This window comes from Typopeltis vanoorti, chromosome 15 (assembly GCF_054136105.1).
Source record: "Typopeltis vanoorti isolate ZY-2024b chromosome 15, IOZ_Tvanoo_1.0, whole genome shotgun sequence".
Lineage (NCBI taxonomy): Eukaryota > Metazoa > Arthropoda > Arachnida > Uropygi > Thelyphonidae > Typopeltis > Typopeltis vanoorti.
In genome coordinates this window covers 4,329,982-4,354,939 of record NC_143563.1, presented here as the reverse complement: position 1 = coordinate 4,354,939, position 24,958 = coordinate 4,329,982, and the positions used below count along the sequence as shown (strand labels likewise).

At 37.5% G+C, this 24,958-nt stretch overlaps 1 protein-coding gene across 1 annotated transcript in view; it reads right to left on the bottom strand.

Annotated features, from left to right (window-relative positions):
* LOC150098316 (cilia- and flagella-associated protein 157-like) overlaps positions 1-24,958 on the bottom strand; it is a 244,966-nt gene that overhangs the window by 91,128 nt on the left and 128,880 nt on the right. The window contains exon 5 of the mRNA XM_090405146.1: positions 18,095-18,211. Coding sequence (XP_090261272.1) covers positions 18,095-18,211 — 117 coding nt within the window. The remainder of the gene's footprint in view (positions 1-18,094; positions 18,212-24,958) is intronic.

The following is a 24,958-nucleotide window of genomic DNA, read 5'->3' as shown; positions in this document are numbered from 1 at the left end:
AAAGAGGCAGTGAAGGAAAAAAAAAGTATATCGAAAGAAGACAGAAGGAATAAGAAAAGTCTCATTGACTATGTTATTGTTGATAGTGATGTTTTCTCTCTGGTGCAGGACACTACAGTGTACAGAGGATTTGAAATTGAAAGTGATCACCAGTTAGTCTTGAGCAGAATAAAACTGAATTTCATATTGAAAAGAATAACATGTAAGAAAGTTTTAAAATGAATAAAAGTTGAGCAGCTCTCAGATGTAAAGTGAAGACTAAAATACATAAAGATTATTGAAGAAAAAATGAAAGAGTTTGAGAACAGCAACCAAACCTTGGAGATTCCATGGCAAGCCTTGAAAAAAACACTGATTGATTCAGCCAGGAAGACATGTGGTGAGGTTGTATGCAATATCAATAGAAAAATCAGAACTCCATGGTGGACACAGGAAGTTAAAGAGGCAGTGAAGGAAAAAAAAAGTATATCGAAAGTTCCTGGCAAATAAGTCAGCTTGTGCTCTTAGAGAATTATTATTATTATTATTATTCAGGCCTCCATGGAGTCAAGAGACTCATCGTAAGAAGTCCTTCCTAGGAAACACAAAGCTATCATACCACTCCTTGAACTCATTGACCGTTCTTGCTCTTAACCAATCTATCAGGCAATGCATGGTTCCACCACCCTTCATGCAAAGAAACGACTTCTCACCCTCTTGCTCAGAGCTTCCTTTCACACTTTTCAGGGATGGCTCTAGTCATCGCTCCTTACCACTGCTCCACCAAGTAAAAGAACTCCCCAGTGTCCACCCTGTAACTGACAGTATGATTCCTCGAATAGAGTATGAAGTGTCCCATCGATGTGTCCCAAAAATCAAGACGTTACATTTTGTTGCATTAGACCGACAGCCCCATTCATATGCCCATCTTAATGATTGGGTGAAAAAAATTATGAAAATAAAATTCTTACATAAATTCATTTTTACTTATTGTCATTAATTCTATGTTTTTCTTGTTGAGAAGAAGGGACAGGAAGTGTATTGATGATAGACAGCAAATAAGTTATGTCTCTACTCTCTGTCATCATGTTGCTAGAGGCCAGAGAATGTCTAGGATGGTGACAAAGGTGTTTATAGTATATATAAAAGGCGACTGTTATAAGCAATTTTAATCAAGATATGAGAGATTGGAAGGAAAGATGACATTTAAAGGCATTTAATTGAACAGACCAGTAAATCAGTTAACATTCATCTTGAAGAACACAAAAATTCCATCTGCAATCATCTTTATGGCAAGTTGGGACTAGCAGACCATACATCTTGTCCCAAAGATACCACTAAAAAATTTAAACCTTTTCATGTTATACCATTCAAGATATATGAGGTACCTAAAATTCATAAACCTAAGAGTCCCCTTTGTCCAACAGCTGACAGCAGAGACAGCCCCAACTACAAACTAGCCAAACATTTATCCAAATCATTTCCTCCTTAACAGTGAACTCTCCTTCTTTTATAAAAAATTTGCTGCATTTTAAAACTTTAATATAAAATTTAGTTAATCTTGGAGATTCTAATATCATTGTGCACCTTGACATTACTTAAATGTTCACCAGTGTATATTTGGCAGAGACCCTTGACCTTATTAAGCTGTGCTTTCCCTCTGATATAAATGAATTATTCAAATTTATCATTTATTCCATTTACTTCTTATGGAAAGGAAAAATATATAAACAGCTGGATGGGGCCACTATGTTTTCTCCCCCACTAGCCAACTTCTACATGGAACATGTAGAATTTGAAAACCAAGCACTTAACACAGCCAGTGGCGCACTCAGGATTTAATCTTGGAGGGGGCCGAGTACTCATAATTAATCTTGGGGAGGAAGAGGCCAAGATGAGTAGATGATTTGAGAATACCCACTACGCATTGCATACGACCTATGACTAAGCATCATGTATAAAGTGATCGCCAATACATGATACCCGTGATCTCTGGCGGGGCTCGGGTAAACAAAGTATCACCCGAGCACTACTTCGTTTGCTTTGCGTTCACAACGGCCGTGATTCCCAAGAGCCAGAGGGTATTCCACCTTATGCGACCGCTAATTCATAAGTACAGTAGTATAGAAATAGAAGACACGACACAACAGAAATAATAAAAAAAAATAATAATAATAAATTTCATTAAGAAAAGATTTTTGGAAAATTTTCTAGTCTTTTTTTCCCCTTTTTCTTTTCGGGGGAGCCAGGGCCCCTTGGCCCCCTCCCTGGGTGCGCCAATGAACACAGCTACACTCAAGTGCAACATAGTACAGCCAAGACAATGGTCCGGCTGCCCTATGTTGATGATCATGTGTTTGCCATTTGGTCTCACAGCCTAGACACACTCGAATACATTTTTAGCACACCTCAACAAGTGGTATCCAAAAATAAGCTTCACCACAGAAAAAGAAAGTAGCAGTTGTATCCCCTTTCTAGATACACTAGTGACAAGATTTCCTACTGGTTCATTATCTTTTTCTATTTACACAAAACCCCCCCCCCACACACACATACAAGAAGATACATAAGCTATCCGACTACCACTCATCCCAACAGCATAGAATCCTCAAAACACTTACTGACTGAGCAGGCTATTTGTTTAAATGACGCAGCCCTTAAAACTGAGCTTGGGGCCTTCATAACACCTTTTTAGCAAATGACTACAGCCAGTGTAAAATAGATAAAATACTACAAGCACCCTCCATCCTACAACCAACATACATGATCACAGCAAAACTATTCCAATCCCATGTTAGATGCTTAATGGAGTGAAACAGAACTGAGAAGGGATTAAAAATATTATTTAATTCTTCCAATATTTCATCTCGGTCACTGAGACAGCCTCAGGGCATACAATATGAAACTTCTAAACACACACACAAAACTAACTGAAACATGTAGATGAAAGACTAGAGTTCTAATTAGGTGGGGTGCACTCTATAGGCACCTGTTGGCAGCCTATAATGTAAACTGGAATTTTGAATTATTAGTGTTACCCATATTTTGGGAAGTTTAATGCAACCATGTTTATTTAATATTATTATTAGCATCTGACCTCCACGGAGTCAGAGACTCATCGTGGGAGGCACATGCTATTGCACACAATGCTGCCATCCACTACTCTCCATGCAAAGAACCCTCCCATCACTTTTCTGCTCACATCCTCCTTATACAATTTCCAGCAATGGCCTCTTGTTCTAACCTCTCTCCCATTCTATTAAAAATCTCCTCCATGTCAACCTGATAACAATCCCTGACTTGTTTATATGTTTCAATCATATCCCCTCCCCCTCTTCCTCCTATTCAAGAGGCTATACAAATGACATTCTCTCTATCTGTCTTCGTACTCCACAATCCAAAGACCACTAACCACCATCGTGCATCTTCTCTGAACCCTTTTCAACATATCCTCATCAAGATGAAAACCTGGTAACCAATTCTGTGCACAATAATCAATATTAGGCCTAATCAAAGCCTTGTACAATGGCATCATAACCTCTCTATCTCTGCATGTCAGGATCCTCTGCATCATTGCCCATATCGGATGTGACATCTTCACACCTTGTGCAATGTGGCCACTGAATTTTAGGTCCTTGTCCACCAGCACTCCTAGATCTCTCATTTGGGATGGTGGAATGCTTTCCATAGTCTCATTACTCTCCATGCAAAAAACTTACTACTTATCCTATACTGATTACGTTCTTTTGCAAAGTTCAATGATGATCCCTTGTTCTTGTTCCTTTCCCTTTTTCCTTTCATATGGTTCTACTATATGAAAAATCTTTCCAGCATTAAATTCAAAGATAAAGATACAAAATTTAGGGAAAACTCATTTTCTTCTATCTACCAAATTCTGTTTTCTGCATGTCTATTCAGTCTATCCTCATAACTAACATTGTAAATTGTTAATATAATTCTTGCTATCCATCTCTGTACCTATTCCAAGGTGACTTCATCCCTTTCAAATCCTATCTGACCATATCTGAGCAGAGAAATCCAGATGTGGTCTGATCAAAGTTTTATACAATGGGAAGACTGCACTTTTATCTCTAGTGGTCAGTGTCTTCCTGAATTATTTATTATTATCTATTTTGTGACACATCTAAGGAGTCCAAAGACTCATCAAACAGAGGGAACCTACTCTACAACTCTCCATCTCCACTACATCCATCCGTATCCATCATCTACACCAGGGTTTCTCAAAACTGTGTTCTGTGGAACACTAGTGTTCCGTGGAAGGTGAATAGGTGTTCCGCGAGAAGTTCTGGAATTTGCCATTTTAGTTTTCTTAGTATTTTTCATTAATAAATATTTAATAGTAGAAATATTCTGAGGAGAATAATATTCGTGAATATGTCGAAAAGCTCAGACCCAGAATGACTAATAACATCTGTGTATCGTTAATTTTCACACATCGAAACCTTTCAACATTTGGGAAAGGGAACACTGCTGTTTATGACCGGTCATAAAAATTGCCTGCAAGTGGATTATAACAATGGTGGCATATCCTCTGTTCTCAAAACTGAAGGATATGACATCTGTGTAACAAATGTCAGTGACCAAGCAGCATATTTTTTAAACATGGAAATATTCACGAATTATCGTTAATTTTCACACATCGAAATCTTTCAACAATCGGGAAAGAGAATACTGCCGTTTATGACCGATCGTAAAAATTGCCTGCAAGTCGATTACAACAATGGGCGTGTTCTTAAAACTGAACGAAATAACATCTGTGTTGCAAATGTCAGTGACCAATCAGCAAGGAAGTATATGTCAAGGTAGTTTGTATCCGGTTCTCAAATCTAGTAATACTGAATACTTTCTTCGCAAGTTCATGTTGTAGGGTGAAAGTTTCGAAACTGTAGTGCCGTGATTTTTTAAAAGTAATACAGATTTAAATTTTAATATGAATAAGAGACAAGGGACTTTGTTTAATTTTGTTGTTAAGAAATCTCTTATTGAAGGTGTTTGTGATGGAACAGATACCTCAAGCCTACAAAGATCTCCAGGATGAAAGGAGGGGAAAACTATCAGCACACAGGAGAAAAAGTCTGCATTCACTCGTAAGTACTTATAATAATATAAATATATTTGGTGATCAGAATAGAATATGTCAATGAAAATCAGCACAAATTAATTTAATGATGGTTTATTGCTGCTTTAATTAAATGAATTAAATTAATTAAAACATCATTTAAATTAAACTTTAATTGATGTTTAATTAATAAATAATTATCAATTATTAATTAAAAAACTGCTACATTACCAATTAATTATTAATTAATACATTACAAAATAACCAAGGTGTTCTGTGAAAATTTCAGGATTTGTGAAGTGTTCCTTCGTAGAAAAAGTTTGAGAAACCCTGATCTACACCAACTATATCTACTGCCTACCACCACTGATATTTGTTGTCTGTAAATTGCATGTGTCCTGAAGGCTGATTGTCTGTATGCAGGATGTAAAATCCGAGTTTCTTGGAGAAAAAAACCTTGCTGCCTCCATATGAGATCTGCTAACTCACCTTCAATTGAAAAATCCCATATCAAGATTCTTCATGTCACGATGAGAATCAAACTTATTCCTTTTCAAATCGAAGGCCTAACACAGAGAGTCAGGAAAACTGAATTCTAATGGGAATAATTGTGAGAATCTGTGTGTAAGAGCGACAATGTTAGGTAACTATGTTAATGATGGAAATGGTTATTATTATTATTATGGAAATTATTATGAAGTAAGAATAATTCTGTGTTAATCCAGTTTGGACCTATCAAGCATATGTTATAATGATGCTGCATAAGTAAGAAACTAGATAAGAACAGAGATCTGCAAGTTGTTGAACTGCATCATGCAAACCACAGACAAGTGTATGCAAAAGAGTATGCAGTAAATTTATTTGTCTGCATATGAATGCTTATATCAGGAATAAAGACATAGAGTTTGTTGAATTGGTTAATATATTGAGACTTCATATTGTGGACATTAGTGAGAATTAGCTATCTCCTTCTGATAGCCAAGTCTAACTAGTGCAAAGAGTACAGTATTTTTATGAAGGATAGAGAGGATAGGAGAGGAGGTGGTGGTGAGCTGCTAATGATATCAAATGTCTTGAATCCAGTTAGAGTTGAGACCTATGACTGCAATACTAGTAACAATTTTTCATGTGACAGTGAATTTGAAGCCATCGGTGTAAGGTGGAGTCTGACAAGATTAAATACATAGTGGGATGTTGTTACAGATGGATTGTTGTTACAAGCAATCAATCCTGATGGATTGATCTTGTGACAAAGAAATGCATTAACAAATAAATATGATGGGTGCAAAAAAAGAGTAATCATAATGAGTACTTTAATTATCCAAATGTTGATTGGGTAGCTGTGAAATCATAAGAGAAGAATGAAACTCAATTTATTGAGCTGCTGCGAGACAACTTCTTCAAGCAGCATGTGACAGAAGGAACTCGTGGCCAAAGAGTGTTAGATCTGATTATAGTGTCAGAGGGGGTTTCAGGTAAAGATGTAACTATTCTGCCTGAGGTTGGCAACAGTCAGTTACAAGAGGGGCCCTGAGCTGAATAGACAATTTGAGAATACACACTGTGCATTGCAGATTACATATATGACTGAGCATCTGCAATGATCACTAAATCATAGGTAGTATAGAAATAGAAGACATGACACAACATAAATAAAAAAATGAATTTTTATTAGGAAAAGATTTATGGAAAATATTTGAGTGTTTTTTCCCTTTTTCTTTGGGGATTAGATTATAAACTATTGACATGGATAAGAGGATGGCTGACTAACAAGATTTAGAGTATCCAGTAGTGTACCACAAGGATCAGTCCTTAGTCCACTGTTATTCAATCTGTACATTAATTTTTTTGACAAGTGACATACAGCTATTTGCTGATGATGATGCAAGGATAATCAGGAATGCTGCTGATATGCAGTACGTGCAGAATGATTTGAGTAGGTTGGAATTGTGGGCATGTACAAATGGATGTCACTTCAGTCATTAAATGTAAGGTCATACACTTTAGTGTAATTAGATATCCAATGTCACATTATATTGGTGAGATTATGCTAGAAGAAACTGATCAGGCTAGGGATCATGAAGTGTTAGTAAATAGGAAGTTGAAGTTCAGGGGCCATGTAGCAAAGGTTACAAATACAACTCAAAAGATAACTGCAATGCTGAAACGAACTTTGATATGTAAAGATAAGGAAGTCATTTTGCCTCTTTACAAGGCCTTGATAAGACCTCATTTTGACTATCATGCTTGTGTCTGGTCTCCTGGTTTCCATGGTGATTTTGATACAGTGGAGATGTAAAGGAGAGTGTCAGAAATGATATCAGGATTGTGAAATAATGATTATAAAATCAGATTGAGAATTTGTAGACTGCAGACACTAGCAAACAGGAGAAAAAGGAGTGATATGATTGAGCCTTACTTCTTAAAGGGTCGTCCAGGATTTCACTAGATGAAATTTTTCATTTTATGGAGAGTGGAAAAGGACAAGAAGGCATCCTTGAATGCTGAGAATGAATGCAGCTAAGAAAGGGGCGAGGGACAGATTTTTCTCTCATAAAGTGGTCTGTGATTGGAATGGATTTCTATTGGATATTGTGTGTGTGTGCAAGCAGTGTGAATGAATTCAAGAATAAGTATGATATCTGGTGTGTGTAGTATGTGGTCTCATTCAAATGAGTCCCTGACTCTTAATAATAGTATAACAATCAATGAGACAAGAAAGGTAAATGTAAAGGCACAATTCATCTCTTATCACAAGTGCCACTCCATCACATGGTGATGGAGTGCCACTTGTGATAAGAGATGAACTGTGATATCTCTGGGTGGAGAGTCATAGTCATCATCATCATCATCAAGATATGTATCAAGGATTTAGGCCTAGTATGGCCTGTTCCGGCCTTAGAAGTCATCGTTGAATCGTTTAAGAGGACGTCCTGGTTTTCTTTTTCCTAATGGCTTGTACTTTAAGGCTTGTTTTGGTAATCTTTCTGTTTTCATTCTTTGAACGTGTTCCATCCATCTATGTTTATATTTTTTAATTTTTTCAATTACTGGTCCTTGGTTTAATTCTTTCATAATATCTTCGTTTCTTTTGTGATCAAATAGGGTATACTTTGCAGTTTTTCTCATAAACTTCATTTCTGCTGTTGTTAATCTTTGTTTGTCTTTTTGTTTTATTGTCCAGATTTCGCTTCCATACATTAAGACCGGTAGGGCTGATGTATTGTATACTTTTAGCCTGGTTTGTTTTTGAACTAGGTTTGGTTTAAATATAGAGTTAATTACTCCTGTTATTTTTAAATATTATGCAATTTTTATGTTTATATCTTTTTCATTTTCATAAGTGATCATACATCCTAGGTAGTTAAATGAATTCACCTGTTCTAAGATCTTGTTATCTAATACTATTTTAGTTCTTGCTGGATCCTGTCCTTTAAAGGCCATAGTTTTTAATTTTTCCGGTGATATTATCATACCATAATCTTTGGATATCTCATTTAGATTTAAAATAGCTTTCTGTAAGTTATCTTCAGAATTTGTAATTATTATTTAGTCGTCTGCAAAGAGGAGAGTGTTTAAGTTAACTGTAGGTAAAAGTTTAATTCCTTGATGTAAATTTTTACTCCATTTTATTATTATTTCATTTAAGTAGATATTAAAAAGAGTTGCTGAGAGGGGACATCCCTGTCGGACCCCTTGGTTTATCTCTCTTGTATATGATAGCTCATGATTTAATCTTATTTGTATTTGATTATTTTCATATATACTTGTGACAGCTTTTAGGATATTATTTGGTATTTGTCTTTCTTTTAATATGTTAAATAATATGTTTCTTTTAACTTTGTCAAATGCTTTTTCAAAGTCATAGTCATAGTGGAAATTATTATTATTATTATTATTATTATTATTCAGGCCTCCATGGAGTCAAAAGACTCATCGTGGGAGGTCCTTCCTAAGAACATAAAGTCTGTCAAGACACATCGAGGGAAGGCCCCCCCCCCCCCCAAGTAACACAAAGTCTATCATACCACTCCTTAAACTCATTGAACGTTTTCACTCCCACCACTCCATCAGGCAATGCATTCCACGGTTCAACCACCCTCCACACAAAGAAACCACTCCTTACCCTCTTGCTCACAGTTTCTTTTCGTAACTTCCAGGGATGGCCTCTTGTCATCACTCCTTCCCGCTGTTCAACCAAGCGAAAGAACTCCCCAGTGTCAACTCTGTAACTACCTCTCAACAATTTAAAAGTCTCAATCATATCACCTCTCCTTCTTCTATTCACCAAACTCTGCAGTCCACATTCCCTCAGCTGATCCTCATAACTATGCTTGTACAGTCCTGAAACCATCTTTGTCATCCGTCTTTGTATCCTTTCCATGGTTAATTTATCCTCTTCAAATCCTGGGGGCCAAATCTGAGAACAATAGTCCAAGTGTGGTCTGATCAGAGACTTATACAACGGAATGATAACCCTCTTATCTCTGCAGGTCAGTGTCCTTCTCATAATTGCAGCAATTCTCTGTGTTACCTTTGCAATATGTTCCCTAAACCTCAGGTTTCTATCAATCATCAACCCTAGATCTCTTGTCTCCCCTACTTCCTCCAGCATAACTCCTCCCATAGAGTATGCTGCATCCCATCGATGTTTCCCAAACCTCAAGACCTTACATTTTGCTGCTTTAAACTGACACCACCATTCATTTGCCCATTTATCTAGCTTATTCAAATCCTCTTGCAGGGCTACCACATCTGCACTATTACTAATAACCCTTCCCAGGTTCGCATCATCCGCAAACAACCGAATATCCACTTGCAATCCACGGACAATGCCATTGATATAAAAGTTAAACAATATAGGTCCCAGTACTGAGCCCTGTGGAACCCCACTTGTAACCTTTTGCCTCTTTGATATTGCTCCACCATACACACTCTCTGATACCTATCTGACATCCAATCCTGAATTCAGTTGACCAATCTGACATCCATACCCATGTGCTGCAACTTGAATATCAGCTTATCACGTGGCATCCTGCCAAATGCCTTTGCTTAGTCTATCAAAATGGCAGTATATGCCTTTCCCTCATCTACTGCTCTTGTAACTTTATCATAAAAGGCTAGCATATTGCTAAAACAAGAGCACCCTTTCACAAATCCATGTTGACTCTCACAGTTAATGTTAACCTCATCTGTTTAACGTTACCCTCATATAGTTAAAGTCTCCCATGATAGTTGCTTGGCCTGAAATCATTGTGCTAATCTGCTGATGCATGACATCCACGTTTTCTTCTGTACCCCAAAGGACTATAGCAGCAACCAACAACATATTTAGTCCTATAGGCCACCTCACACCAGACAGCCTCAAATGAACCATTTCCATCAGATCTATAATCTTCCTTAACTTCTATTTTTGTTGATTGAAGTTCTTCAGCTATCATGAATAATACCCCTCCTCCTGTCCTATTTTTACTATCTTAGCGAAAAATACAATATTCGTTACATCATATCTCTGTAATTACATCATTCTCTGACAACAACGTCTCTCTGATGCCAATATTTTTTGGCCAAGTTGAGCTGACCAATGCTAAAAACTCTTCACCTTTATTTTTGATACTTCAAGCACTCGTGTATATGCATGTCAACCTCCCCTTGGGCACAAAGTTATCCTTACATAATGTCGTTACCTGCCAATACAGATTTGAAGGCTGGGAAACTGCACCTAGCCCTTTGTAATCATTCCTGCACTCATACTTATCTATCCCAGGGCTGGCTAGATTCATGCTTGATTGCTTCCCCTCCCCTAATATATATAGTTTCCCTGGTTTTGTACTTCCAAACGTTCACTGAACAACACCTTCTCAAAGCACCTAACTCCAAAATCTTTAAGTGCAGTCCATCAGTCATATATAGGTCCTTACTTCTATCAAATTCACTCCACACATCTATAAACTGCACACCATCCTTCTGCACAATCTTCTCATTGACTCATTGGTAATCACGGCCCATTTTCTCAATTCTATCCTACCATACTGAGGCAGCAGACTCATAATCTTTACTTTCTTACTTTTCATTTTTGCTTCTTTTAAAAAATCTTTCATATCTTCTCTCATTGCATATTTCTCATCTTTCAAATTATTTGTACCTGAGAAAATAATTTATTTGGTTGCCTCTTTTTTCTGCAAATTGACAGCTTCATTGACATCCTTTATCTTTGCACTTGGAAAACATGTTTTTGTCACTTTTACATTAAATATACCTCTCTTATCATGGAATCCCCATACCATACTGTCTCTTTTCTCACAGTTTCTTGCACTTTTATGCTTTTCCCATTTGCTCTTTCTTTCATTCTCCATTGTTATGTTCCATGCACCAATTGTTTCTCCAGTCATTCAAGTTCACAATTTTGTCCTGTGAAGGAGTCAGCATAAGCATCCAATTTGCATTCTTGTAAAGTTTGTCAGAAGTTCTTTGTAAGTCTTCCATAGAACTAAGCATATTATCATGGATTTCACATTTATCTTGAAGCAGCTTAATTACCTACAACAATTGTATAAATAAAACCACTAAGGAAAGTTTAACCAAGACTACATACATTGATGAATTTGATATAACAAAATAAAAAGAAAAACATTAATGAAAATGCAAAAAATTAATGTGTTTATTTGGGAGAAATGATTAGAAACTCAAAAAATATATCACATTGGAAGATATAAGCCAAAACAGAAAAGGGTAACTTGAATTCCTAATAAGGCTTAGAACACATTTTAATCCTTGTTCAGATCTAGTTACCTGAATTTTTTTTAGGGATAAAGAAGTGGTGGAGAGGATTCAGAGATAGATCAGATCTGTGGAATGTAGTACCTAATGAAGATATTACAGATTTCAAAAATTTAACTGATAGGTGAAAAAGAGGTGTATGATAGTAAAAGTTATTAAGAGGGATTTTAAAGGACCGATAAATAAGAAATTTTTTTTATTCAAACGAAGCGAATGGAGAGATAACACCCATGAAAGATGAGCGAGAGTGTGTGGCAAACAAAGTCTAAGAGTAGATTTTTTTCCTTTAGTGAATGAATGGAATAAATTGTCAGAGGTAGAGCATTCACTGATTCATTCACTGCCAGATGGAGAGCATTTACTGAAAATGCCAGAGTATTTTCAGTGAATGAGTGGTATGTAAGCATCATGAATGAGTGAGTTCCTACAATGGCTATAAGAACTTCAAGGAAATGTTCATATGATGATGGTGATGATAACAATAATAAACATAAAAATAATATATATATAAAACTCTGGAACGAACCATAAAGAGTAGTGAAGATGTTGTGGCCTTACAATGAAGACTTGAATAAATTGAGTGATTGGGCACGGAAATCGGGATGAGAGTTCAATGTTGCAAAATGTAACATTTTAAAATTTGGAAAACAAAGATGGGATGCAGAATTTATGCTTGGTGAGAATATATTGTTGGAGGTAGAGGAAATAAGAGATCTGGGGTGATAGTGGATAAGGATCTAAAATTTAGGGGAGACATCACCAAAATTGTGAAGACAACAAAAAAGCTTCTGAGAATGATGTGGAGGACTGATGTGTAGAAGTAGGGAGATTCTTGTTCCATTGTATAAGGCTTCGATTAGGCCACACATGGACTATTGTGTCCAGATTTGGTCACCCGGTTTTCAGAAGGATGAAGAGATGTTGGAAAGCATCCAAAGGCGACTGACTAAGGTAATTTCTGACCTCTGGAATGTCAAGTATGAGGAAAGATTGAGAAGGTGTAATTTGCAGAGTCTGGTGGACAGGAGGAAGAGGAAAGATATGATAGAGGCCTACAAGTTGGTAAGGGGTTGTTATAGGATCAATGGTGGAGAAGTTCTACAGAGAATAGTGGGAGATCAGGGGAGAACCATAGGTCATCCCTGGAAACTGTATAAAGAGGGTGTGAGTAGGGGAGTGAGAGGCAGGTTTTTTTTGTGCAGAGTTGTGAACGACTGGAATGCCTTGCCTGAGAGTGTGGTGTCTGCAAGGAGTTTGAGTGTGTTTAAGACACAGTATGATGAGATGTGTGTGTGTGATAAAAGGACCTCCCAGATGAGTCTTTGACTCCTTGAGGTCTTGGGGTAATAATAATAATAATAAAACAAGTAAAAGTAAAATATATCTATGAACAAAATTATTTGTACAATATTATTATTATTATTATTATTATTACGGGTATCTCCATGGAGTCAGTAGACTCATCGCGGGAGACCCAAACTAGCAAAACAATATCTGTCATATCTCTTCTTGAATTCATTTACAGACGAAGAGCTCACAACTAAGTCAGGCAATGAATTCCACTCATTCACCATCCTCCAGGCAAAAAACCTTGTTCTGACACCTTTGTTAACCACACTGTTCTTTAATTTCCACAGATGACCTCTTGTTCTTCCATAACTATCACACAGCTGAAACATTTCCCCTGCATCAATCCTATAAAAACCTTTTAGTAATTTGAATGTTTCTATCATATCCCCTCTTCTTCGCCTATCAACCAATCTCTGCAATCCACAAGCTCTCAATCTATCAATGTAGGGAGCATTTTTTATATCACTCACCAACTTGGTCACTCTTCTCTGAACCCTCTCCACAGCCTCCTCATCTCCAAGGAATCCAGGTGACCAGACCCGAGCACAGTAATCCAGATGTGGAAGTATCAATGCTTTATAAAGGGGAATAATAACCTCTTTATCTCTGGATGTCAGTGTGTTCCTCAACAACCAAGTAACCCTATGTGCAATCTTGGACACCTTAGCAATGTGTCCTCTGAACTTCTCCCTATCTACCAATACCCCTAAGTCCCTAGCCTCATCAATCTCTTGGAGTACCTTTCCATCGATGTAGTACACAGCTGGTAATCTTTTAATCCCAAAATGCATCACTTTACACTTTTCCACATTGAACTGACATCCATTTTCTTTTGCCCATTTTACCAGCTTATTTAAATCCTCCTGCAAACTTTCAACATCAGCTTGATTTTTTATTGCACTACACAACTTTGCAACATCAGCATACAACTGAATATCTCCCTTTAAGCCGTTTCCTATATCATTTATATACAAATTAAACAACATTGGCCCAAGCACAGAGCCCTGAGGCACACCACTGGTCACCTGCCTCAATCTGGACTCGGCTCCTCCATACACCACCTTATGGTATCTCTCCCTGAGCCATTCTCCTATCCATATCACCAATTTAATATCCATTCCCATCTGCTCCAATTTGCGTAACAGTGTTCTATGGGATATCCTGTCAAAAGCCTTAGCAAAATCCAGAAGTACCACTGTGTAGCCAGTTCCTTTGTCCAACTTGGATGTTATCCTATTATGAATAGTTAATAGATTGCTAAGGCAGGATCTACCTTTAACAAAACCATGTTGGCCTCTATAGAGTATCATATCCTGATCCACCCATTCTTGAATTTTGTCTTTAACCAACTTTTCCAATACTTTTACCACTACTCCTGAGATGGTGATTGGTCTGTAATTCAATACCGCAGTTTTAGAGCCACCCTTATGCAAAGGAACCACTTTGCCTAACTTCCACTCCCTAGGGACCATACCAGAGTTCAAACTTAAATTAAATATCCAGGTAAGAGGTGTTGACAATTCATTTGCACATTCACGCAACACCCGAGCTGATATTCCATCTAAGCCTACCACAGTGTTTGCATTTAAGTTTTGCAATATATTTAATACCTCTGATTCTTTAGCTTCAATTCTCACATTAGGTATAGAGATATCCTCACTTGGGTGATAGACTTTTGAAAAGTGATCACTCAGTAACTCGACTATTACATCTGATTTTGTCACCTCAATACCATCAGCACCCACTAAGGTTATCCTTCCGAAGTCATTCTTCCTCTTACTTGCCACATAGCGGAAGAACTCTTTGGGATTACCCTTGATCTCTTTGGCTAAGGTCTTCTCATAATCTGATTTAGCTTTTCTTACTATGCTGGTAACCTTCCTAGCTTGAGCCTTGTACTGCTCATGGGTGTCCTGATCGCCTTTCTCCTTGTAAATTCTCCATAACATTTTCTTTTTTTGCAGTTCAAGCTTGATACTACTGCTCATCCATCTAATGCCTGCCTTGTTTGACCTCCTGACCATGGGGACACAATCTGATATTGCTTTCCTCAGATACCCGCTGATTTTATCCCAAGCACTGCTAACATCTTTCCCTTGCAGTATGTTCTGCCATGGGATGGCTACAAGCTCACTCAGAAGCTTGTTATAATTGCCTAACCTGTAGTTCTGTACATACCCCTTCTTAATAGAAAAATCCACAGATTTTGCGACCTCCCAAGTCAATACCACATGATCGCTTTCACCAACTGGAGGTAACGAGGACACCTTACTTATGCATATAACCTCTGAACCAATAACCAGGTCCAACACTCTCACACCACGTGTCCCTTCAGTTACGTGCTGTTTCAAGTAAATATCTCGTAGAAGATGTATGAACTCCATTTCCTTTTTGCTACGTGATATTTCCTCCTTCCAATTGATATCACCATAATTAAAATCCCCCATAATAATCACTAAGCCTTCACTCATTGCACTAAGTTGCTGATGCATGAATTCAATATCTCCCCCCGTACTCCCTCTCCTATAGCAGCATCCAACTGTATATTTGGTTGCGTTGGTCACTATTTCGCACCAGACTGCCTCAAATGAACTCTCATTCACATGTCTATCATCATGATATACTACTTTCTTTGGCTGCAACACATCAGCTATCATCAACAGTACTCCTCCTCCTGTTCTATCTTCTCTATCCTCCCTGAAAATACTGTACCCATCACATTCAATTCCAGTGACCACATCGTCTGCTGACAGCCAAGTTTCACTAATGCCTACAACTTTTGGTGAGATTTCACTGACTAATGCCAAAAATTCTTCTAGCATTGGTATACAAAAATTGCAGATTCCCTCTAGATCTTGTGCCGGCTTTAGAACTGATATATAAGTCACTAACTACCGTAGTCCTATGCCGATTTTTATCCCCTCTCTTATGCAATTTATTCTGCCTATAAGGATCAATAAATACACAATCAGTGCTAAAGTTTCTCTCTCTTACACTCAACCTTTTCAATATTAGTTTCCCTGCCCAATAACTTCAACCTGTTCAGAAAACAATAACTTGTTCAATCGCTTATGTCCTTCCATGTTAAGATGCAGTCCATCTCTAGCATACAACTGCCTTTTTCCTTCAAACACACTCCAAACATCAACAAACTCCAGATCTCTTTTTCTGCACATTCTTGCAGTCATATCATTCATTATCATTGCTCGTCTACTTAACTCGTAATTGTCAAAACGAGGCAGCACACACACTATTCTCCCATTGACACTTTTCCTCTTCAAAATATCTAATAATGTTCTTAAATCTTTTCCTACCCAATTTATACTACCTCTCAGGTCATTCGTACCCACCATAACTATCATCTTGTCTGCTTCATGCCCTCTCTTTATTGCTAAAGCCAGTCTTTCTATTGTCCCATCAGCCAAGCACGCCTCATGCATACCACTCTCCATACCCTTAATCATAGAATCACCATATATTTTACCACTCTTAACTTCATTCAAGTCCACACTCATGGACTCATTCTCTACACTATTCAGCATGACACTCCCAGCTTCATTACTCAACTCTCCAATACTTACCCCCCCCCCCCACTCTCACTACATCTCATTTCTTCTAGGCCACTTGTGGTTTTATTATGTTGACTCCCAATCACTCCCATACTATTTATTACTGAATCATTCACCAAAGACTCACCCATATGTAATCCTGTTCTAGTTACTTCAGCTAAAGTAATCTCTATAGTCCTAATTTCTCTGTTTAACACATTAAACTCAGCTTTAACTTCCAGTATCTCCTTACCGATCACTTCCACTTCCTCATGAAGAAGATGAAGGTCATTTTTCATTTTCATAAACTCCCGCCGAAGTTCTTCCGCTACGGTCCCGATGTCAGCTTCCATTCCTAAACGCTCCAGCCTATCCCGACACTTCTCACATACGTCGACATTTTCGTTCTTCTCATTTTGCCAGACCGACCACAGATCCTTCACATTTTTCGGTGCATACATGTAGCAGTTTCCGCAACACATCCATTGCGAAAAATCTAACGCTGAGCCAGCCTTTCGTGTAGTAGTAGAAGTCCTGCGTGCCGCTGACGTACGTTTCTTGTTGGACGCCATCTTTACACGTTGATATAGTGAAACAAACGGCAGTAAAAACACAATATATACAACACAGTTCTAAACAATAATACCACTGAAGGACACTTGTTTCTAACCGATGCACAATTGCAGCACAATTTGTGACAAAAAGCCACACTATATTTAACTTTAAAAACACGTTTTCTAGACTAGCTAAACTCGACCGCCACATTTACCAAGGACACTCAATTACTACACTAATATAATATTAGTGTAGTAATATTATATTGTTACAAAATATGTGTGTTACAAAATATAAAGAAGTTACTCAGCCAACTCTCGCCATAGCAAACAGCATTATAACACACTCACTCACCATAACAAAATATCAACATGTCTTAACCAAAGCTCGTAGATATAATGCTTTTCTAAAGAAAATTCACTATAGCAAACTATCCCTACTATAACATGACAGGAGAGAGAACAAGGGATCATTCCAGGAGGTTGTGTATGAGTGTAGTTAGCCAGGCATTAAGACTAGATTTTGCATTTGGAGTGTACTAAATGAATGGTATAAGTTGTCAGAGATGTTCATGAGTGATATGTCAGTGAATAAGTTTAAGGAAAGTATGATAAGTTAGTGTGATGTAGAGTATGGGCAATCTGCAATGAATTTTCAGTCTCCATGGAGATTTATTATTATTATTATTATTCAGGCCTCCGTGGAGTCAAAAGACTCATCGTGGGAGAAAAATCACACTTTCCACAGGTGGATAATAATAGAAAGAATAAAATTCAAATATATATGAAGACAAATGAATTACCTCTTGTTTTTGCTGAGTCAATTTATTAATTAACTTGTCATAAGTTCTTTGTAAGTCTTCCATAGAATTAAGCATGTTATCCTGATTTTCACATTTATCTTGAAGCAGCTTAATTACCTAGAACAATTGCAAAAATAAAACTTCTAAAAAAAGTATAACCAAGACTACATATATCAATTAATTCAATCATAACTAATGAAATCAATGGATATGTGGCAGACACACAACTGTAAATAGTAAATACAAAAGGTTAAGCTTTTTTGAAAGGTTAAGTGGTGATGGTGGACAGTAGATGGCGTTGGTGTAGATGAGGCGGTTTGTGGATGAGGTTGAGTGGTGGAGACGGAGAGTTGTAGAATAGGTGCCCTCCCTCGATGAGTCTTAGGATTCTCTGGAGGTGTCTAATAATAAAAAACTTGGGTGTTTGAGGTTATTCATCTAAGGTTTGTTTTTTAAGGTATAAATCACAATATCAAAGGAACAAAACAAATAAGATATTTATTTAGCTGCTAATATTTTGATGATTTTATGCCTAGCATCTTCAAACAAATGACATGCAATCACTAATAAATATTATTAGTGGAAACTATTAAAAATTGTAATGGTATGTCAAAAGTAGTACCTAATTCTTTTCACATACCATTACAATTTTTAACTGATGCTGACAGATAAGAATTTTATATCTGAAGTTGCAGTTAGTTTTATTATTATTAATTATTATTACATGACACCTCCAGGGAGTCCAAAGACTCAACAACTCTCTGTCTCCACCACTCAATCCACCAACTACAGCAAACCACATCATCGACACCATTTTATGACTGTCTGCTAGTTTTCTGGTAAATTAATACAGCAATACTTACTGAGTTATGGTTATTTCATTGCTGCTAATGACTTCAAAACCATCTCTCCTGCTTATAACAACTTCTATGTAGCACTAAGGTGTTCTTCCATTTAATCCTCTGTGAAGGGGTATCTAAAGCATGGTCTGACAGTTTGACATTCCATAATGATGGCAGAAAATGTATTTCATTTTCTTGGAAGCAGAAGTCAACAGATCTGTCTGTTTGTCCACTTTGTTTCAGTTGGAAACAGTGATCATGACATGATCACAAGGGTTGTAGCTAGCCATATGCAGATTTCTGTGAGGAAAGGATATTTGTGGAAGTACATGACTGGGATTATGACAAGCTTAGGAGACAGCTTGGGGCTATAGCTGGAATAAGGAATTGAGCATTAAGGAAATTAATGCTGTATGGTAAATGACAAATAAAGACAAAGAAATATATAACAGCATCAACGTGTGAATGAATGTATTCCTTGTAAAAATGGATGAACGAGGGACTTAAGCATGTCCCTTGTTCTGAAAGAAATATACACTTTGGAGGCAGTACAAGGTGAATAATGGTAATAATGAGATAGCAACCGAAAGTAAATAAAACGAGTTTCTTGAGTTTTTGAGGGACAACTACCTCAGACAGTATGTAACAGAGGGCACACGAGGATTGAGGGTCCTGTATTTGATCATCTCATCAGAGGATGTAATTATAAATGAGGTTCCAAATCACCTTCCAATTGGTAAGAGTGATCATGAAGTGATTACCTGGGTGGTTGCCAGCAGTGAGGACCTCTATGAGAAAAGGTTATATGTGAAACTATAACACTATTTTAATATGAGTCTTGCACTTGGTCAAGTTCCTAAAGAGTGGAAGGAGGGCAAGATTGTGCCACTTCATAAAGGAGGTGATCGAACTCAAGCATCAAACTATAGGCCAATCTGTCTGTCAGGTGTTGTGGTTAAGTTGTTGGAGAAGCTTGTGACAGCTAGGATCCAGAATTGGGTTGAAAACAATATTATTATCTTTGATGGACTGCATGGATTTGCTAAAGGGAGGTCATGTTTTAGTAATCTACTTATTACAATAAGGTGATGGCTTCTTTGGACAAAGGAGAGGGATACACAGTAATATACTTAAATTTTGCAAAGGCTTTGATAGAGTACCTCATGATAAATTGATAGTCAAACAAAAGCAGATGGAGTTGGATATCAGATTAGTGCACTGGATTAGAGACTGCCTATCTGATAGGTATCAGCAAACTTTGTAGGGTAGGGGTGGGGGTGGCAACATCCCGGAAAAGGAAAGTCACTAGTGGTTTACCTCAGGGGTCTGTTTTACAGCCATTACTGTTTAACTTGTATGATAATGATATTGGCGAAGATTTGGATGGAGATAGTCAGTTTTTTGCAGATGATGCAAAGTTTGGACAAACTATGAAGTGTAGATATGTTGTGGCCTTACAAGAAGACCTGAAACTGACTGATTTGGCACAGGAATGGGGATGAAAGTTCAATGTTGCAAAATGAAAGGTTTTAAAATTTGGGAAACAAAGATGGGATGTAGAATTTATGCTTGGTGGGGATATATTGTGATATTGTGAATGAGCAACACAATAGATATAAGATTAATCTTAGAAGGGAATTTTACACTGGCACGTGGAATGTTCGAGGTCTACAGATTGGCACTCTTGAGATTGTCTGTAAAGAGATGGATAGGTATAATATTGACATCCTGGGAATTACAGAGTCCAGATGGAATGGAGAAGGTCACTTCAAAAGATGGTATGGTAAGCTCCTATAGGTGGGAATGTTTCAGGTGCAAACTTTGTTTGCTCACACTTGGACAAAGGATTAAACTAAACTCATTATAGTCTAACCAAGTGAAAAATAAATTCTCAACATCTTTCTCTGAATCTGGAGTAATTTAATAATAAGGTTGTACACCTTTTGGCAACTCCTATAGGTGGGGATGACCTCTCATTGCTTCTGCCTTGATGTCTCCACTACTGGACCTGGCTCCCACTGACGAGACCTCAATAAAGGTTGAAACCGGTGTGGGTAGTGGCCCTTGCCTTAATGCATAGCATTACACATATCCACAAGGAGATGTGCTTTGCATTATGGGAGATACTGTGAGAGGAGTGATGATAGTTTTCTCCACCTTTGCCACGAGTTGCCTTGGTGTTGCACCACCTTAGCTCAGTCCTCAAGTTACTTTTAGGTGCAAACTTTGTTTGCTCACACTTGGATAAAGGATTAAATGAAACTTATGAAAAGTTCTATACTAATAAATGTGAAGAGATAGAGTTCCAGATGAAGAGGCTCAATTATAAAAGGATGTTTTATTTAGTTCGTGACTTAAAGCAAAATTTTAAGCCCAAATTGAATGTCATCAAAGACAGGAATGGAGCATTATTAACAGAATCAAAAACAGATGGAAAGAATAGAATACTGTGAGGAACTGTACAGCAGAGTGGATAAAGAAAATGTGGAGGAGACCTCTCACCAGGAAAATTTTGATTTGGAACCTCCTCCACTAGGCATGAAGTTGAAAGAGCAGTTAAGCAGCTTAACAGCAATAAGGCACCAGGTACAGATGAAATCCCAGGAGAGTTAATTAAGGTCACAGGGGATGGCGGTATAAGAGTGTTTCATAGATTGATTACAAGGATATGGGAAACAGGATCATGGCCTAGAGACTGGAAGAAGTCTGTTTTCATACCACTACATAAGAAAGGAGAAATGAAAGCATGCAACAACTACAGAACTATTAGTTCAGTATCTCATGAAAGCAAAAGTTTATTGAAGATCATGCTAAATAGGATTGAGGCCAAAGTTGAGGCAGAAATACCAGAGGAACAAGAAGGTTTTAAGAAAGGTAAGGGTACCAGAGATAAGATCCTTTGTCTTAGACAAATGACAGAAAAATATAAAGAATTTAGACTTCCTCTGGTAATGTGTTTCTTAGACTACTGTAAAGCTTTTGACTGTGTTCCGCATGTGAAATTGTGGGAAATAATAGGTTTTCCTCAACACGTTATCTGGTTAATAGCCAACGTATACAGGGAGCAAGAAGCCACAGTAAGAACAGGTGTTGGATTGATTGATTGGCTTCAGGTTGAAAAGGAGTAAGGCAAGGATGTTTACTCTTTCTTCACTTGTTTAGTATATATATATATATATATATATACACAGAGGACATCATGCATGAAGCATTGGATCAGCTCAAGACAGGAGTCAGGATAGGAGGTAGATCGGTAATTTGAGGTATGCTGATGATACAGTACTCCTTTGTAATGACATGGAAGAACTAGGACAAATTCTTGACATAATTAACAAGATCAGTAATAACAAAGGACTTCAACTCAATCCGAGCAAGACAAAGATTATGGTTCTCAAAGGAAAAACAAACCAGGAAGTTCTTGAGAAACAAATTTACCTTAATGGAAAAAGAATTGAGGAAGTCAGCAAGTTTGAGTACCTGGGATCCATTATTAATGTGAAGAATTGCTGTTCAGAAGACATCAGAAAAAGGTTAGGAATGGCTAAAACAACAGTCAGATTTGTCTAAAATCTGGAAGGATGGATCTATCTCCATGGGAACAAAGTTGAGGATTTTGGATGCAGTTGTTTTTCCAACAGCGACTTATGGATGTGAGACTTGGAACCTAGTAATGTAGTAGTTAGTAGTTAGTAATGATGTAATTTTTTCATGTAGTACTGTCATATCCTGTACACCTATATATATATGTATCCTACACCCCTTGAGGGTACATGGCAGGAATTTGATGATGATGATGATGACTTGGAACCTAAAGAAGTCAGATAAGAAAAGGATATCTGCTTTTGAAATGTGGTGCTACAGAAGGTTGTTGAGGATATCATATACTGCAAGGAGTACAAATGAATGGATGTTAGAAAAGATCAGTAGAATTTTAAGGCTCCTTAAGGATATTGACAAATGAAAGCTAAAATATTTTGGACACATTGAAAGGATGGAAGGAGGACTTCTCAGAACAGTAACAGAAGGTAAAGTTCCTGGAAAAGGAGGAAGGGGAAGATCATCAATGAGATAGATGGTGTGTGTGGACAACTGATCTTCAGAAAGTTGAAGTCTCCAGAAAAGCAAACAACAGGACTACATGGTGAGGCCTGGTGTGGCACATCACTGAGCATTGGAATGACCATGCAGTATCTGTGGATGTCCAGTGAACATATATACATAGATAGGATATATTGCCAGAGGTGGAGGAAACAAGAGATCTTGGGATAATAGTGGATAAGGATCTGAAATTTAGGGGACACATTGCTAAAATTGTGAAGACAACACAAAGACTTCTGGGAATGATGCAGCGGACAATGACTTGTAGAAGTAGGGAGATTTTTGTTCTATTGTATAAGGCTTTGATTAGGCCACACATGGACTACTGTGCCCAGATTTGGTCACCTGGCTTTCAAAAGGATGAAGAGATGTTGGAAAGGGTCCAGAGTTGACTGATTAAGGTTGTTTCTGACCTCTGGAATGCCAAATATGAGGAAAGACTGAGAATTGCAATTTACAGAGTCTAGTGGATAGGAGGAAGAGGGGAGATATGATAGAGACCTACAAGCTAGTAAGGGGTTGTTATAAGATCAATTTTGGAGAGGTCATCATAGGAAACTGTATAAAGAAGGTATGAGCAGGGGAGTGAGAAGCAAGATTTTTTGCATGCAGAGTTGTGAATGATTGGAATGCCTTGCCTGAGGTGTGGTGTCTGCAGAGAATTTGAGTGTGTTTAACATGCAGTATGATTAGCTGTGTGTATGTTAAAAGGACCTCCTAGATGAGTCTTTGACTCAATGGGGATCTTGGGGTAATAATAATAATCAGTTACATGAATAGTATAAAGAAGCCAGGAGAGTGACTCAGTTAGTAAGGAAAACAAAAGTGCAGTATGAGCAGAAATTGGCAAATCAGGCAAAGAAAAACCTAGAGAGTTTTTTTTACATATGTGACAAGAAGAAGGAAGAATGACTATTTTAAGATGATCATAATGAATGAAAATGGTAAAATAGTAACTGCTGCAGAAGACATTGCTGAGGTATTCAGCTATCAGTTTATAAGGACGTTTCATCCTCCTCGGTGAGAAATCATGAGAAACTTAAGTTTAGAGGATATAGGAGAGGAGGATGGCTTAATTGTGAATGAATGGGGGTATTTGAAGAAATAAATAACTTTGATGTTAATAAGGTGATAGGATTTGATGACATATCACTAGGCAACTGGCAGTAGCAATGGTATGCATGTTTAATAAGTCTTACGGGTTCCAAGGCATTGTAAAGAAGGTAAAATAGTTCCGCTGCATAAAGGTGGTGATAAGGCTCTGCTTCAAATTATAGGCCAATCTGTATATATGGAGTTGTGGTGAAGATACTAGAGAGATCGGTGAGACCTAAAGAGATCACTTAAGAGATAACTATCTCATGCAGCATGTGAAGGAGGGCACACGAGGATTGTGAGTTCTAGATCTGATCATTTTATCAGAGGATGTAATTGTGAGAGGGTTTCATACTTTCCTCCAGTTGGTGAAAATGATCACCTGGGTTGTGGCTAGTCATATGCAGACTTTTATGATGAAAGGATATATGTCGAATTATAAGGTTGGTGATTACAACAAGTTGATCAATTTATAAGGGTGTTTCACCATGATCATGGTAGAATCATGAGAAACTTAAGTTTAGAGATGATAAAATTAGTTTAATCCTTTATCCAAGTGTGAGCAAACAAAGTTTGCGCCTGAAGTATCTTCAGGACTAGGGTAAAGTGATACAACACCAGGGCAACTCGTTGCAAAGGTGGAGAAAGCTACCAACACTCCTAACTCAGCATCTCCTATAATGCAAAACACATCTCCTTGCAGATATGTCTAATGTTATGCATTAACCACCTTACCGGCCGTTATGGATCAAATACTCATCTGCATACGCTTCGTATCCATCATATATTTCATTGTTGTAACAATGGTATTATAATTTTAATAAGCACT